The 13060-nt window shown below is 40.5% G+C and overlaps 1 protein-coding gene across 1 annotated transcript in view; it reads left to right on the top strand.

Moving 5' to 3' along the window:
• LOC124614272 (lissencephaly-1 homolog) overlaps positions 1 to 13060 on the top strand; it is a 188917-nt gene that overhangs the window by 162479 nt on the left and 13378 nt on the right. The window contains exon 4 of the mRNA XM_047142930.1: positions 4307 to 4463. Within this exon, the coding sequence (XP_046998886.1) occupies positions 4307 to 4463 (157 nt within the window). The remainder of the gene's footprint in view (positions 1 to 4306; positions 4464 to 13060) is intronic.

The raw sequence follows: 13060 nt of genomic DNA, 5'->3' as shown, positions 1-13060 counted from the left end.
GAGCAAATGATTAATCACTGTAAAGCATTCTTTCTACATCTACATCTACATTTATACTCCGCAAGCCACCCAACTGTGTGTGGTGGAGGGCACTTTACGTGCTACTGTCATTACCTCCCTTTTCTTTTCCAGTCACGTAAGTTTCGCGGGAAGAACGACAGTCTGAAAGCCTCCTCACGGTTACCAAATAACCCTGTGACGAAACACGCCGCTCTTCTTTGGATCCTCTCTATCTCCTCCGTCAATCCGATCTGGTACGGATCCCACACTGATGAGCAATACTCAAGTATAGGTCGAACAAGTGTTTTGTAAGCCACCTCCTTTGTTGATGGACCACATTTTCTAAGGACTCTCCCAATGAATCTCAACCTGGTACCCGTCTTACCAACAATTAATTTTATGTGATCATTCCACTTCAAATCGTTTCGCACGCATACTCCCAGATATTTTACAGAAGTAACTGCTACCAGTGTTTGTTCCGCTATCATATAATCATACAATAAAGGATCCTTCTTTCTATGTATTCGCAATACATTACATTTGTCTATGTTAAGGGTCAGTTGCCACTCCCTGCACCAAGTGCCTATCTGCTGCAGATCTTCCTGCATTTCGCTACAATTTTCTAATGCTGCATCTTCTCTGTATACTACAGCATCATCCATGAAAAGCCACATGGAACTTCCGACACTATCTACTAGGTCATTTATATATATTGTGAAAAGCAATGGTCCCATAACACTCCCCTGTGGCATGCCAGAGGTTACCTTAAGGTCTGTAGAAGTCTCTCCATTGATAACAACATGCTGTGTTCTGTTTGCTAAAAACTCTTCAATCCAGCCACACAGCTGGTCTGATACTCCGTAGGCTCTTACTTTGTTTATCAGGCGACAGTGCGGAACTGTATCGAACGCCTTCCGGAAGTCAAGAAAAATAGCATCTACCTGGGAGCCTGTATCTAATATTTTCTGGGTCTCATGAACAAATAAAGCGAGTTGGGTCTCACACGATCGCTGTTTCCGGAGTCCATGTTGATTCCTACAGAGTAGGTTCTGGGTTTCCAAAAACGACATGATACGCGAGCAAAAAACATGGTTTAATATTCTACAACAGATCGATGTCAGAGATATAGGTCTATAGTTTTGCGCATCTGCTCGACGACCCTTCTTGAAGACTGGGAGTACCTGTGCTCTTTTCCAATCATTTGGAACCTTACGTTCCTCTAGAGACTTGCGGTGCACTGCTGTTAGAAGGAGGGGCAAGTTCTTTCGCATACTCTGTGTAGAATCGAATTGGTATCCCGTCAGGTCCAGTGAACTTTCCTTTGTTGAGTGATTCCAGTTGCTTTTCTATTCCTTGGACACTTATTTCGATGTCAGCCATTTTTTCGTTTGTGCGAGGATTTAGAGAAGGAACTGCAGTGCGGTCTTCCTCTGTGAAACAGCTTTGGAGAAAGGTGTTTAGTATTTCAGCTTTACGCGTGTCATCCTCTGTTTCAATGCCATCATCATCCCGGAGTGTCTGGATATGCTGTTTCGAGCCACTTACTGATTTAACATAAGACCAGAACTTCCTAGGATTTTCTGTCAAGTCGGTACATAGAATTTTACTTTTGAATTCACTGAACGCTTCACACATAGCCCTCCTTACGCTAACTTTGACATCGTTTAGCTTCTGTTTGTCTGAGAGGTTTTGGCTGCGTTTAAACTTGGAGTGGAGCTCTCTTTGCTTTCGCAGTAGTTTCCTAACTTTGTTGTTGAACCACGGTGGGTTTTTCCCGTCCCTCACAGTTTTACTCAGCACGTACCTGTCTAAAACGCATTTTGCGATTGCCTTGAACTTTTTCCATGAACACTCAACGTTATCTGTGTCGGAACAGAAATTTTTGTTTTGATCTGTTAGGTAGTCTGAAATCTGCCTTCTATTACTCTTGCTAAACAGATAAACCGTCCTCCCTTTTTTTCTATTCCTATTAACTTCCATATTCAGGGATGCTGCAACGGCCTTATGATCACTGATTCCCTGTTCTGTACATACAGAGTCGAAACGTTCGGGTCTGTTTGTTATCAGTAGGTCCAAGATGTTATCTCCACGAGTCGGTTCTCTGTTTAATTGCTCGAGGTAATTTCCGGATAGTGCACTCAGTATAATGTCACTTGATGCTCTGTCCCTACCACCCGTCCTAAACATCTGAGAGCCCCAGTCTATATCTGGTAAATTGAAATCTCTACCTAAGACTATAACATGCTGAGAAAATTTGTGTGAAATGTATTCCAAATTTTCTCTCAGTTGTTCTGCCACTAATGCTGCTGAGTCAGGAGGTTGGTATAAGGAGCCAACTATTAACCTAGATCGGTTGTGGAGTGTAACCTCCACCCATAATAATTCACAGGAACTATCCACTTCTACTTCACTACAGGATAAACTACTACTAACAGCGACAAACACGCCACCACCAATTGCATACAATCTATCCTTTCTAAACACCGTCTGTGCCTTTGTAAAAATTTCGGCAGAATTTATCTCTGGCTTCAGCCAGCTTTCTGTACCTATAACGATTTCAGCTTCGGTGCTTTCTATCAGCGCTTGAAGTTCCACTACTTTACCAATGCAGCTTCAACAGTTTACAATTACAATACCGATTGCTGCTTGGTCCCCGCATGTCCTGACTTTGCCCCGCACCCGTTGAGGCTGTTGCCCTTTCTGTACTTGCCCAAGGCCATCTAACCTAAAAAACCGCCCAGCCCACGCCACACAACCCCTGCTACCCGTGTAGCCGCATGTTGCGTGTAGTGGACTCCTGACCTATCCAGCGGAACCCGAAACCCCACCACCCTATGGCGCAAGTAGAGGAATCTGCAGCCCACACGGTCGCAGAACCGTCTCAGCCTCTGATTCAGACCCTCCACTCGGCTCTGTACCAAAGGTCCGCAGTCAGTCCTGTCGACGATGCTGCAGATGGTGAGCTCTGCTTTCATCCCGCTAGCGAGATTGGCAGTCTTCACCAAATCAGATAGCCGCCGGAAGCCAGAGAGGATTTCCTCCGATCCATAGCGACACACATCATTGGTGTCGACTTGAGCGACCACCTGCAGATGGGTGCACCCTGTACCCTTCATGGCATCCGGAAGGACCCTTTCCACATCTAGAATGACTCCCCCCGGTATGCACATGGAGTGCACATTGGTTTTCTTCCCCTCTCTTGCTGCCATATCCCTAAGCGGCCCCATTATGCGCCTGACGTTGGAGCTCCCAATTACCAGTAAGCCCATCCTCTGCGACCGCCCGGATCTTGCCGACTGAGGGTAACCTCTGGAACAGGACAAGCAGCCATGTCCGGCCGAAGATCAGTATCAGCCTGAGACAGAGCCTGAAACTAGTTCGTCAGACAAACTGGAGAGGCCTTCCGTTCAGCCCTCCGGAATGTCTTTCGCCCCCTGCCACACCTCGAGACAACCTCCCACTCTACCACAGGTGAGGAATCAGCCTCAATGTGGGCAGTATCCCGGGCAGCCACAGTCGTAGTCCGATCGGGGGATGCGTGGGACGAGCTGGCCGTCCCCGACAAACCCCAATCCGGACCCCCACAGTGATGCCCATTGGCAACAGCCTCAATCTGTGTGACCGAAGCCAACACTGCCTGAAACTGGGAGCAAAGGGATGCCAACTCAGCCTGCATCCAAACACAGCAGTTGCAGTCCCTATCCATGCTAAAAACTGTTATGCAAAGAACGTCTGAACTAATCTACAGAGAGCACAAACAATTCGACACAAAATTTAAACGGTTATTCAAATACTATAATACGCCCGAAATTTATGAATTAATCAATGCAAGTACCAAAAACACGCAAAGAAATTAAGAATTAAACTATGTAACAAATAAGTGAGCTAAGAGTATACGACTTGCTGCTGCAGCTGCTTATCCAATGGCGGCAGGGAGCACACTCATTTGGAAGCATAATTTTCTATCTATATTGTCATATATGTAATATACCAAAATTTGATTTTGGGTATCAGGATCATGTTCTTCCTTCAGAGGATGGATGAAATTAGAAAAAAGGAACCTGTCCTGTTTCGCGGTCTTACTGTATGATTTCTGATTTTCCTTCTGCATAAGCTGCAATCTGTTGTTTGTTCGTTTTTCAAGAATACACTTACTTTACTGCAATTTGTTACGTTTGCAAATTTTAAGGACTTGTGCCAAAGAGTTAACTGTGTTGAATAGACATACATGAAATGAACCAAATGTGCCAAAAGCACCCACAAAATAAAGAGAGCTCTAAAAATGATAAGATTTTTATTTTTGCAGGTAGTTTTTCATCCTGTTTTCAGCCTGATGGTGAGTGCAAGTGAAGATGCAACCATTAAAGTGTGGGACTTCGAGACAGGTGAATACGAGAAGTCTTTGAAAGGGCATACAGATTGTGTGCAAGACATTGCATTTGACCAGACAGGAAAAATGTTAGGTAAGTACTAAAAGCTCCATCCGAATTGAAAGTTTTCATGTATAGGTAAATGATATCCGTGTTAAAGATGGATGCTACCGTATTTCAGCTGGCAACAAATACACAAAGCTATTTCATTGTGATAATTTCCTCCTGTCTTAATACTCTTTGGTAGTTTGTTGCTTCAATCATTCCATATGTTACCATGTAATTAATTGTGGATGCTGCAACACATACTTTTCTGCTGTAGCCATCTTTATTATTATGTTCTTCACAATATACTACATTGTTCTACTTTATTTTTAGCATATATTTTTAATTACCCTTGATCCAGAGTGAATTCAGTTCTGACTCCCATTTCAATCAATAAGTTGTAGTGGTACTTTGAATTTCGCCGTGCTACACTCGTTCCCTCAGATAAAAAATATCCCGTCGCAGCGGTATGAGCGCTCGACGGCAGAGAAAATACTGAAATTGTAACTTTTTTTTTGTTTTCTATCTGTTTCTTGTTTGTCTCTTGATAGCCGATGCTTAATGCAGACATGATCTGATTAAGACGAAAAAAACTAATTAATTTGTAGACATATTGTGGAAGTTATGACATTTGGAGGAGGGAAGCAACTTAAAATAAATTGCATTTAATATCAAGACGGTTTTTGTATACATTAGAAATTCCTGGACAATGAAACTTTTGCAAGATTTCGGAGCAGATTTTTCACGCAGAAATGAAGTAGGAGATTTTTGAAGACCTGGACGCCGCACGAAAGAAGACATTTAACCTGGTAAAGGATGAACTCTTATCTACACCATTTTCCCCTGTCAGTTACATTTTGTTAGTCTCTGTTCTTTTTCAATAATTTTTGTAGTGGAAATTGATTTAACTTTTGCTCAACAACGCCACAAGGACCACCCCAACAATGGCTTTTCTGTAATACGAAGTCCGATCTGCATTTCTTTCTTTCTTTCTTTCCCTTTTTTCACGGTCATTAACGATTAAAAAAAAAAAATTTCAATTACGATTTATTCCCACATTTTCAACCTTTTTCTTTTATTTTCTTCTCTCTTTTCCTTTTTTATTAACGACTACAAAGTCTCTCTGCTTTTATTAATCTGAAGCTCTGTTATCTGTGAACTGTGATACAGTTATGATACTTTCTTAACTTCCATTCATAATATTAGCAATGGGAAGAAATTACTGGAATTGGTGTACCATCATTAGCAACTTTTCCAGAAAATATTTGCTCACTTGTCAATTGGATTTAATCTCAGGATCTTTAGCAGACATTTGTATGGTAATTTGTCTGATATTTCACCATCACAGGTGCTGGCATTCTGAAAGATTCATCCTCCATTGCTGGGTAGCTGACTGCAGCCAAGCTCATCGTTCGAGCTTGTACGTATTCTTCGCATTAATGTCTGTGGGAGCTGTTTCTGTCATTATTGCTGTAGCTTTTCCTTTGTTACTTAAAATGTTCATTCATTGCCAGGATCTGTTAAACTTGAGGCTTTCTTAGTATGAGCCATGACTGGTGTATCCATCAATACCAATATCACCAAACATAAACGGTAATGCAGGTTGGAACAGGTGGAGAAACCAGCTACGGTAGAGCACCTGCTTTGTGACCCAACCACACTATTTTTCACAGTAGAGGAGATATAACAACCATTTGTTTATGGAAGCCATTGCAATTCATAAACATGAGACTAGTTTCAATAAGAAAGAAAAAAGCTTCAAGCTAAACTGACTTGGGTTCCCATGTTGCAACGAACAACTGTTTCAAGTGACACTCGAGGAGATACAGCGATAATGACCAGAAAATGCCCACTGCAGACATTAATGTGGAGCGTACATATAAGCTCCAGCCATGGGCTCGACTCTAGTACTCTACAAGACTGGCAGAAATGTGGCAATGTCTAACAGTTCCATACATACTACAGCAGAATGATTTTGCTGTACAAGAGAACTGTTTATTGGTCAAAAACGGCTTGTTGCATGCTGCTAGAGCCAGGATTACTGTCATCTTTTAGGCTGAAGCCAACAACACAACTAACTACATCTGAAATCACTGCTCAACTAAAGGACTATGTGGTGGAACCCAGTTTGAGAAGTGACTGAAGAGGGAACCTGACCTATCTCATCTTCGTGTATTCAGTCTGAAGGTTGTCACCCTAGACAGATTGCCAGGCCAAGGAAAGCTCGATCCTAATGGGTGAATAAGGAATTTTTGTAGGCTCTTCTGACCATTCAAAAGCCATCGTGTCTGGATTCCAAGAACTCGCAGGATTAACAAGTCAGGAAATTTGAAGTTCCTTGATCGTAACAGTTTTGAGCCCAAACAGACTTACGTGGACTTAAATTTTTTTGCTATATTGTTTGTGGAAATAAATGGTCAAAAAGCACTATTAAAATTTTTAATTAAAAATGTTTGGCTGCATAAAATAATTGATTTTTGTTTTAAAAGGTGACCAGTTTTGATCTGTGTGGGATAATCTTCCGACCAATTACTCCAAGGTTACTGTTTCAGATTGTGGCATGGAGCAAAAATCGCTCTTCTCTGTGCTACTGTTTCCAACAGTTATCTTGCAGTAATCACACATAGGTCAAAACTGCTCACCTCTTAAAATACAAATAAATTGTTTTATGTGGCAAATACAGTTTTTAATTAAATTTTTGTATGGACTTCTGTGAGAATGAAGCAGATCATCACCAAAGACAATGTATCAACATGAATTCTGTGGGGGAGGCTTCAGTGGCCAGAGCCATTGTCGGACGATGGACCATTTTGCCGTTTTAACGAAGATGGGCTTCCGATCACTAGAGGCCAAGAATTCAGTCCTGGCAATAACTGTGAAGACAATAAATCATAAGTGTCACATTTGCTCAATAGTCTGTGCCAATTGTAGATTCCTCAGATGTTTCAATTCGTGATACGGACTTCATTTGAAAATCAGCAGAGGTCAGTGTCAGTGATGCATTACGTGGTCCAGATTGTTGATAGTGGTTTGAAGTCATATATGACTAAATTGGGTTTCTGGTATAAAATTATATCTGGAACATACAGGCCAACAAGTGAAAAGATAATCGACTCTAGGACTCTTTTGAGGAATAAATACAGAAGTGCTGAATATTTGCTGAGGAGAAAAGCACAGCGAATTGAGATATTGGCTCAACCATCCAGATAGCAAGGATGGTAAAACCTCTATTTTATTTTAATTATTATTATTATTAATATATTTTTTAGCCACCTCAATTTCAGGGTGTGTTGTGTGCCGAGAAAATGCATGTCTGTTCAGGTGGAAAAGTTGTTAGCAGGCAACCTCTGGGGAACGTGTTGCATTTGTTTAAGGCTTACCTAGGCACACAGGACTGTCTCTAGATGGACTTTTATTTCCCTAGCTGCTCGTGGGACTAAGATGGAACCCTGGAAATCTTTTCCTCTGTACTGCCTAGGGGTGCTTTCAGCCATTCATCAAAACGAGTGAGGAAGGCTAGGCCTCCTGATAATCAGTAGATCTTCAGTAAATGGTGTAGTTAATTGCAGTTCTCTTCTGCATGGAGATACTCATTGTTGCTTTGAGATACAAATGAATTAAAGCTGGTCTAGTTGGTTTCTGCACATAGGGGTTATTAGAATATTTTAGAATAGCTTAAATTCAAGTAGGAAGGCACTCCACATCATATTCAAAATATTGTTCCACGATATTTTAAATGAAAACCATAATTAGATGGCAATCCAAGTTTGGTGACCTCCTTGGCAGCTGTGTAGTTTTCTGGCATAGAGTTCTTAAGATCTGCATTCCAATTGTATTTTGTCTCTCTTGTGCACAGTTACGTGTTATATTAAGGGATTTGGAGCAGATGAGACAAATTCATGTTGTTGAAGTCCTTATCTGTTACGCTGCGTGATTGTCCTAGAGATCTCCAGTACACGAAGTTAGATAGAAAATGGCTCGATTATTCAACACGCCCTACTTCTGATACAAACTGACAGGAAGACACATCATTCTGAAAGGTACCAATGCCTGTAGGAATTAAAAGAAGCAAATTATATATAGCAGTCAGGGAGCCTGACTCACTCTAATCGTAATTCTTCATGCGGTGATGGTGCCGTTAAGACACGGAGGCAGTTGTCAATGATAGGATGAAATTGCTAGAGATCAGAAATAAAATACTGCTATCACTGAGGCCAGAGTGTAACACTGTTGAGGACAGTTTCTGTGAACTACAGAATGTGTATGACACCTTACTGCAACAAATTGTAATCAAACTTGTAGACTTTAATGCCAAGCTTTTTTTTTAAAAGAGAGAGAGAGAGAGAGAGAGAGAGAGAGAGAGAGAGAGAGAGAGACATTTGCAACCGACCACAGGCAATGAAAGCCCAATGAGGAAAATGAATGAAAATGGACTAGGAAGGGTATCATTCATTGAGCCATAAATCATCCTTGCCATACAAAGTGACGTAATATTTGGCAGATGGAAAGACAGCAAACCAAACTGACCATATATTAATTTCAAAAAGGCGTATGAGTGGAATCGGCAATATTCGTCCAAATTGGATAGCTGATTCAGGCTCTGACCATAACTTGATACTAGAAGCTGTGGAAGTTCTGACCTCCCCCACCCTCTTGTTACCCAAAGCTGGTTTATTAATGTTTGGAGTAAGTTAGTAACTTAGGTGGCCCATCACATTTTCACTTGCCACACTGAGATATTGACACACTGCAGCAAGTGACAGGGACAGTCAAATTTACGTAACCAATTCTGTCAATAATAATAAAAGTACTCACCTTTTTGTTGCTGTTTTTTGTTACGTGTTATTGGCTCATTGTGCATTCCTTTCTGTGGTTTATCTTTCTGTAATTGTCTAGAGGCTGATTGGGTTGATGTTTCAATAATAATATCAATTGTGGTGGACTTTCTGCAGAACTTCGAACTTGAACATTCAACTGCCCAAAAGAACAGAGATTTACCTCTAGCAACATATAGCAAGGAAATTACTATCATATATCAATCTATTTATATAAAAAAATCTTTGGAACATACATTTCATAAATAAAATACAATTAATTGTACATCTTTTTTGAGGAGTCCGTAATCACCTTTGTAATTACGTTAAGCATTTATAAACATTGACATTTAAACATTTGCACATAACAATGTAGTAGCGCATTTCTGGTTTTCATGTCTTCAGTGCGGTATCATTCACTTCATATGATCCAATATCAGTTAGTACATTTATCTCACCATAACCTGTTTTATTACAAAGTCCAGTTGAAAACAAATCACAGAAAACATAAACAATGTAGAATGCAGTATGAAGTTCAGCCATTGGGGGACAACTTTGAAACTTGTCAGTATCAAGTGGAAGTGAGCAACATATTTGAAATACTTGGTAAAGTAACAATAGAAGTGAATGAAAGTGAAACTGAACATGTAGATGGACTGTGGACAAAGAAAAAGAAACGGTTCAGTGATACATGCAAAACAGCAATAGAAGTTAGCATCACAGCCAGGAAGGAATGCCTAAAGGACAGGAGAAAATAATAGATCATCAAGGCTACAAGGAGACACAGAAGGAAACAAACAAGACCCTATGAAGGGAGAAAAGAGGCTTTGCCTGAAACACACCATAGAAACTATTTGGAACGACCAGTAAGAAAATAACATGCACAAAGTGTATGGCATCGTAAATAACGTCAGGAAGCGGTATAAACTGCAGTCGGGACCTCATCATGACAACAATGACAATATTATGATTAGACAAGATGATATATTATGTGCTTGAAAGGAATATTTTGACAACTTATTGAACTGTTCTAAACTGGTAAACAAACTGGAGAAAACTCGTAATTGACCAAACATACAAAGAGGAAACTAGCAGGATGAAACATTGAAAAACCACAAAGTGTCTAGAACTGACATAATACAGTGTAATTGCTGAAATATGGTTGTAAACTTCATGAGAAATTTTCATCTTGCTCTTAAAAGTTGCTGAGTGCTGAGATCAAAAATACTGGTTGGGCAGAAGGAATCATTCTTCTGTGTTAATCACAGCACACGAAGTACTGTCACGTATAATATTGTGAAGAGTTGCCCCCTACTGTAATATTGTGAAGAGTTGCCCCCACGTACTGAGCATGTAATAAAGGACTACCAGAATGGTTTTTAGAAAAAAAGATCGACGAAGTAGAAAGTGTATTTTGAGTGAAGGCTGTCAAAGAAAAACTATGAAAGTACAAGAACAACATATATTATCAGTTTTTTTTCCAGAAGGCCTGTGGTTCAGTGCACAGAAATGGTGCAAGGAATCGTGGCAGAATATGGAATCCTTAAGCAACTAATCAACATGATCAAAATGTGTATGGAGAAGATGGCAAGCAGGATTACATATTGCAGTTTGGGAACATCACAGGTAACCAATCAAATGTACTGCCCTATAAAATGCGGGTGACCTAAAAAAGGAAAACATGACTGCAGAAAAATGTGGTGATCTCAATACAAAAAACTGCACTTTCAAGAACCCTTCCAGCTTCAAATATGAAATTAGACTACGGACTGCAAAGAAATTTTACTTTTACCTCCAAAAACTTCTTTCCTCCAAACTTCTGACCGTGAAAACCAAGCTGAAACTATACAACTCAATAATCAGGCCAGTACTGGCAGATGGAGTGGAGACATGGAGGATAACCAAAAGACAAGAGCAAAACCCTTTCTTTGAAGATAAAGTGAACAGAAAAATTTTTGGGCCAATATTTGACCAAGCAACACAAAGATGAGTGTGGAGATCCAGTGAAGAACTAGTTCAGCTTGCTGACCAGTGCTCAGTAGTAATCATCAAAGCAAGATGTTAGTGGGCAGCCCAAGTTGTCAGAATGGAACCTGGCAGAAGAGGCTGTCAGATATATGACACGAAGATGGAAAGCTCACGACTCCTTGGATGGCCAAGAAGTAGATTACAAGATAAGATGATCTCGGACTGCAGGCTGATGGGTATCACTGAATGGAAAGACATCAGACTGGAGAAACTGGAGGGAAGTAGTGAGAGCAGTGTGCGATTGTCAAGTCTCAGGGAAGCCGATGTATTGAGTGAGGAGGAGTGATTGAAGGTGTAATTGGTCCTCAACCACCTGAGCAAGATGGAACACTGTCAAAGAGATTTATAATAATATATGACTCTAAATATCATAATACAGCAGAGGATGATATTGGTTGTAAAGTAGTGCAAGGAAAGTACATTCAGAATGAAAGCAGTTGTTTCAGAACCACCTTGAAATACAGATTTCAAAATCTGTGCTTTGTCATTTGGATTTTTTTCTGTTATGTTGGAAGTACATTGGAAATGAAACCTGCAGACTAATTCAAAGTTTTCTGTTTAATGGATCAATAATTATCTGTTTATTCTCTCCGGCTGAATGCCACAGTTCTTTTTGGGTGTGTTTATTGTATTAACTACAGTTCTCTTTATGAAATGTGCGCAGGGATTCCCGTGTTAGAATTTAAGGGTACTTGGACAACAGCGTGCATGAGGTTGAAAAACTGACACTATCCTTTTCTGTGCTAAGAACATTTTTTTGTGACTGAGGAGAGTTACCCCGTGATTTAATACCTTAAAATATAGTAGTGTGAAACTGTGCAAAATAAACAAGCTTCTATAGGTCATTCTTGGTGAAAGTGGGATTTTTCTTATAACGAAGACAGCCACATTCACTTTTATCAAATAATTTTGTGTGTGATACTTCAGGAAAGTTTTTCATCTATCTTCAGTCCTAAGGATCAGTGACATCACTGATTATTTTTTCAGTCTTTCACAGTAAATTTGACCCTTGTGGGTTCATGTGAAACTATGCAGTGCACTTTGTTGCAGTTAAGTTACAAACTGTATTTCTGTTAGCATCAGTGTGATTTTATCCACTACAATTTTTGCTAAATCATTTACATAACACTCAATTTTTAAATGGTAACACATTGGCTGTTTGCAATTAGAACATTGTTTGAGTCATGTGTTCTTAAGTGACAGATTGTGGACCTAAATGTGACCTGTTGCACATCGAACTTAAAGAAGAGGCCTACTAAGAAAATTAGTGAATGCCTAAGATCAACAAAACATGCTCGTCACCCCCTAGCCACCCCAGGGGTATATAAAATTCCGTGTAGTTGCGGCAGGGTTTACATAGGAACTACCAAAAGAAGCATCAATACACGGTTGACGGAGCACAAAAGAAACTGTCGCTTGGGACATATCGACAAATCGGCAGTAGCGGAACATGTTTTTAAGGATGGAGATCACGACATAAAATTTGGTGAAACAAGCGTGCTAGCGAGGACGTCGCACTATTATACACGTATGTATAGAGAGGCAATTGAAATCCACAAACATCAATACAATTTTAATCGTAAAGAAGAAGGATTAAAATTGGATAAGATATGGCGGTCGACGTTGCATCAATCACGTGACAATCGATTGCCTGCAATCGAGAGAACAGACGATAGCCAGAGATAGCTGCACATCGACGCCATGTGACGTGTGGTGGCGCCCCCTACGATCTCTATATAAGCGGCGGCCCCAGCTCCTAGCAGCCAGTCGTCGACTCACCTCGGAAGATGTTCTCCGCAGTTG

The sequence above is a fragment of the Schistocerca americana genome, chromosome 1 (genome assembly GCF_021461395.2).
Source record: "Schistocerca americana isolate TAMUIC-IGC-003095 chromosome 1, iqSchAmer2.1, whole genome shotgun sequence".
Lineage (NCBI taxonomy): Eukaryota > Metazoa > Arthropoda > Insecta > Orthoptera > Acrididae > Schistocerca > Schistocerca americana.
This window is presented reverse-complemented; position numbering and strand designations above follow the sequence as displayed.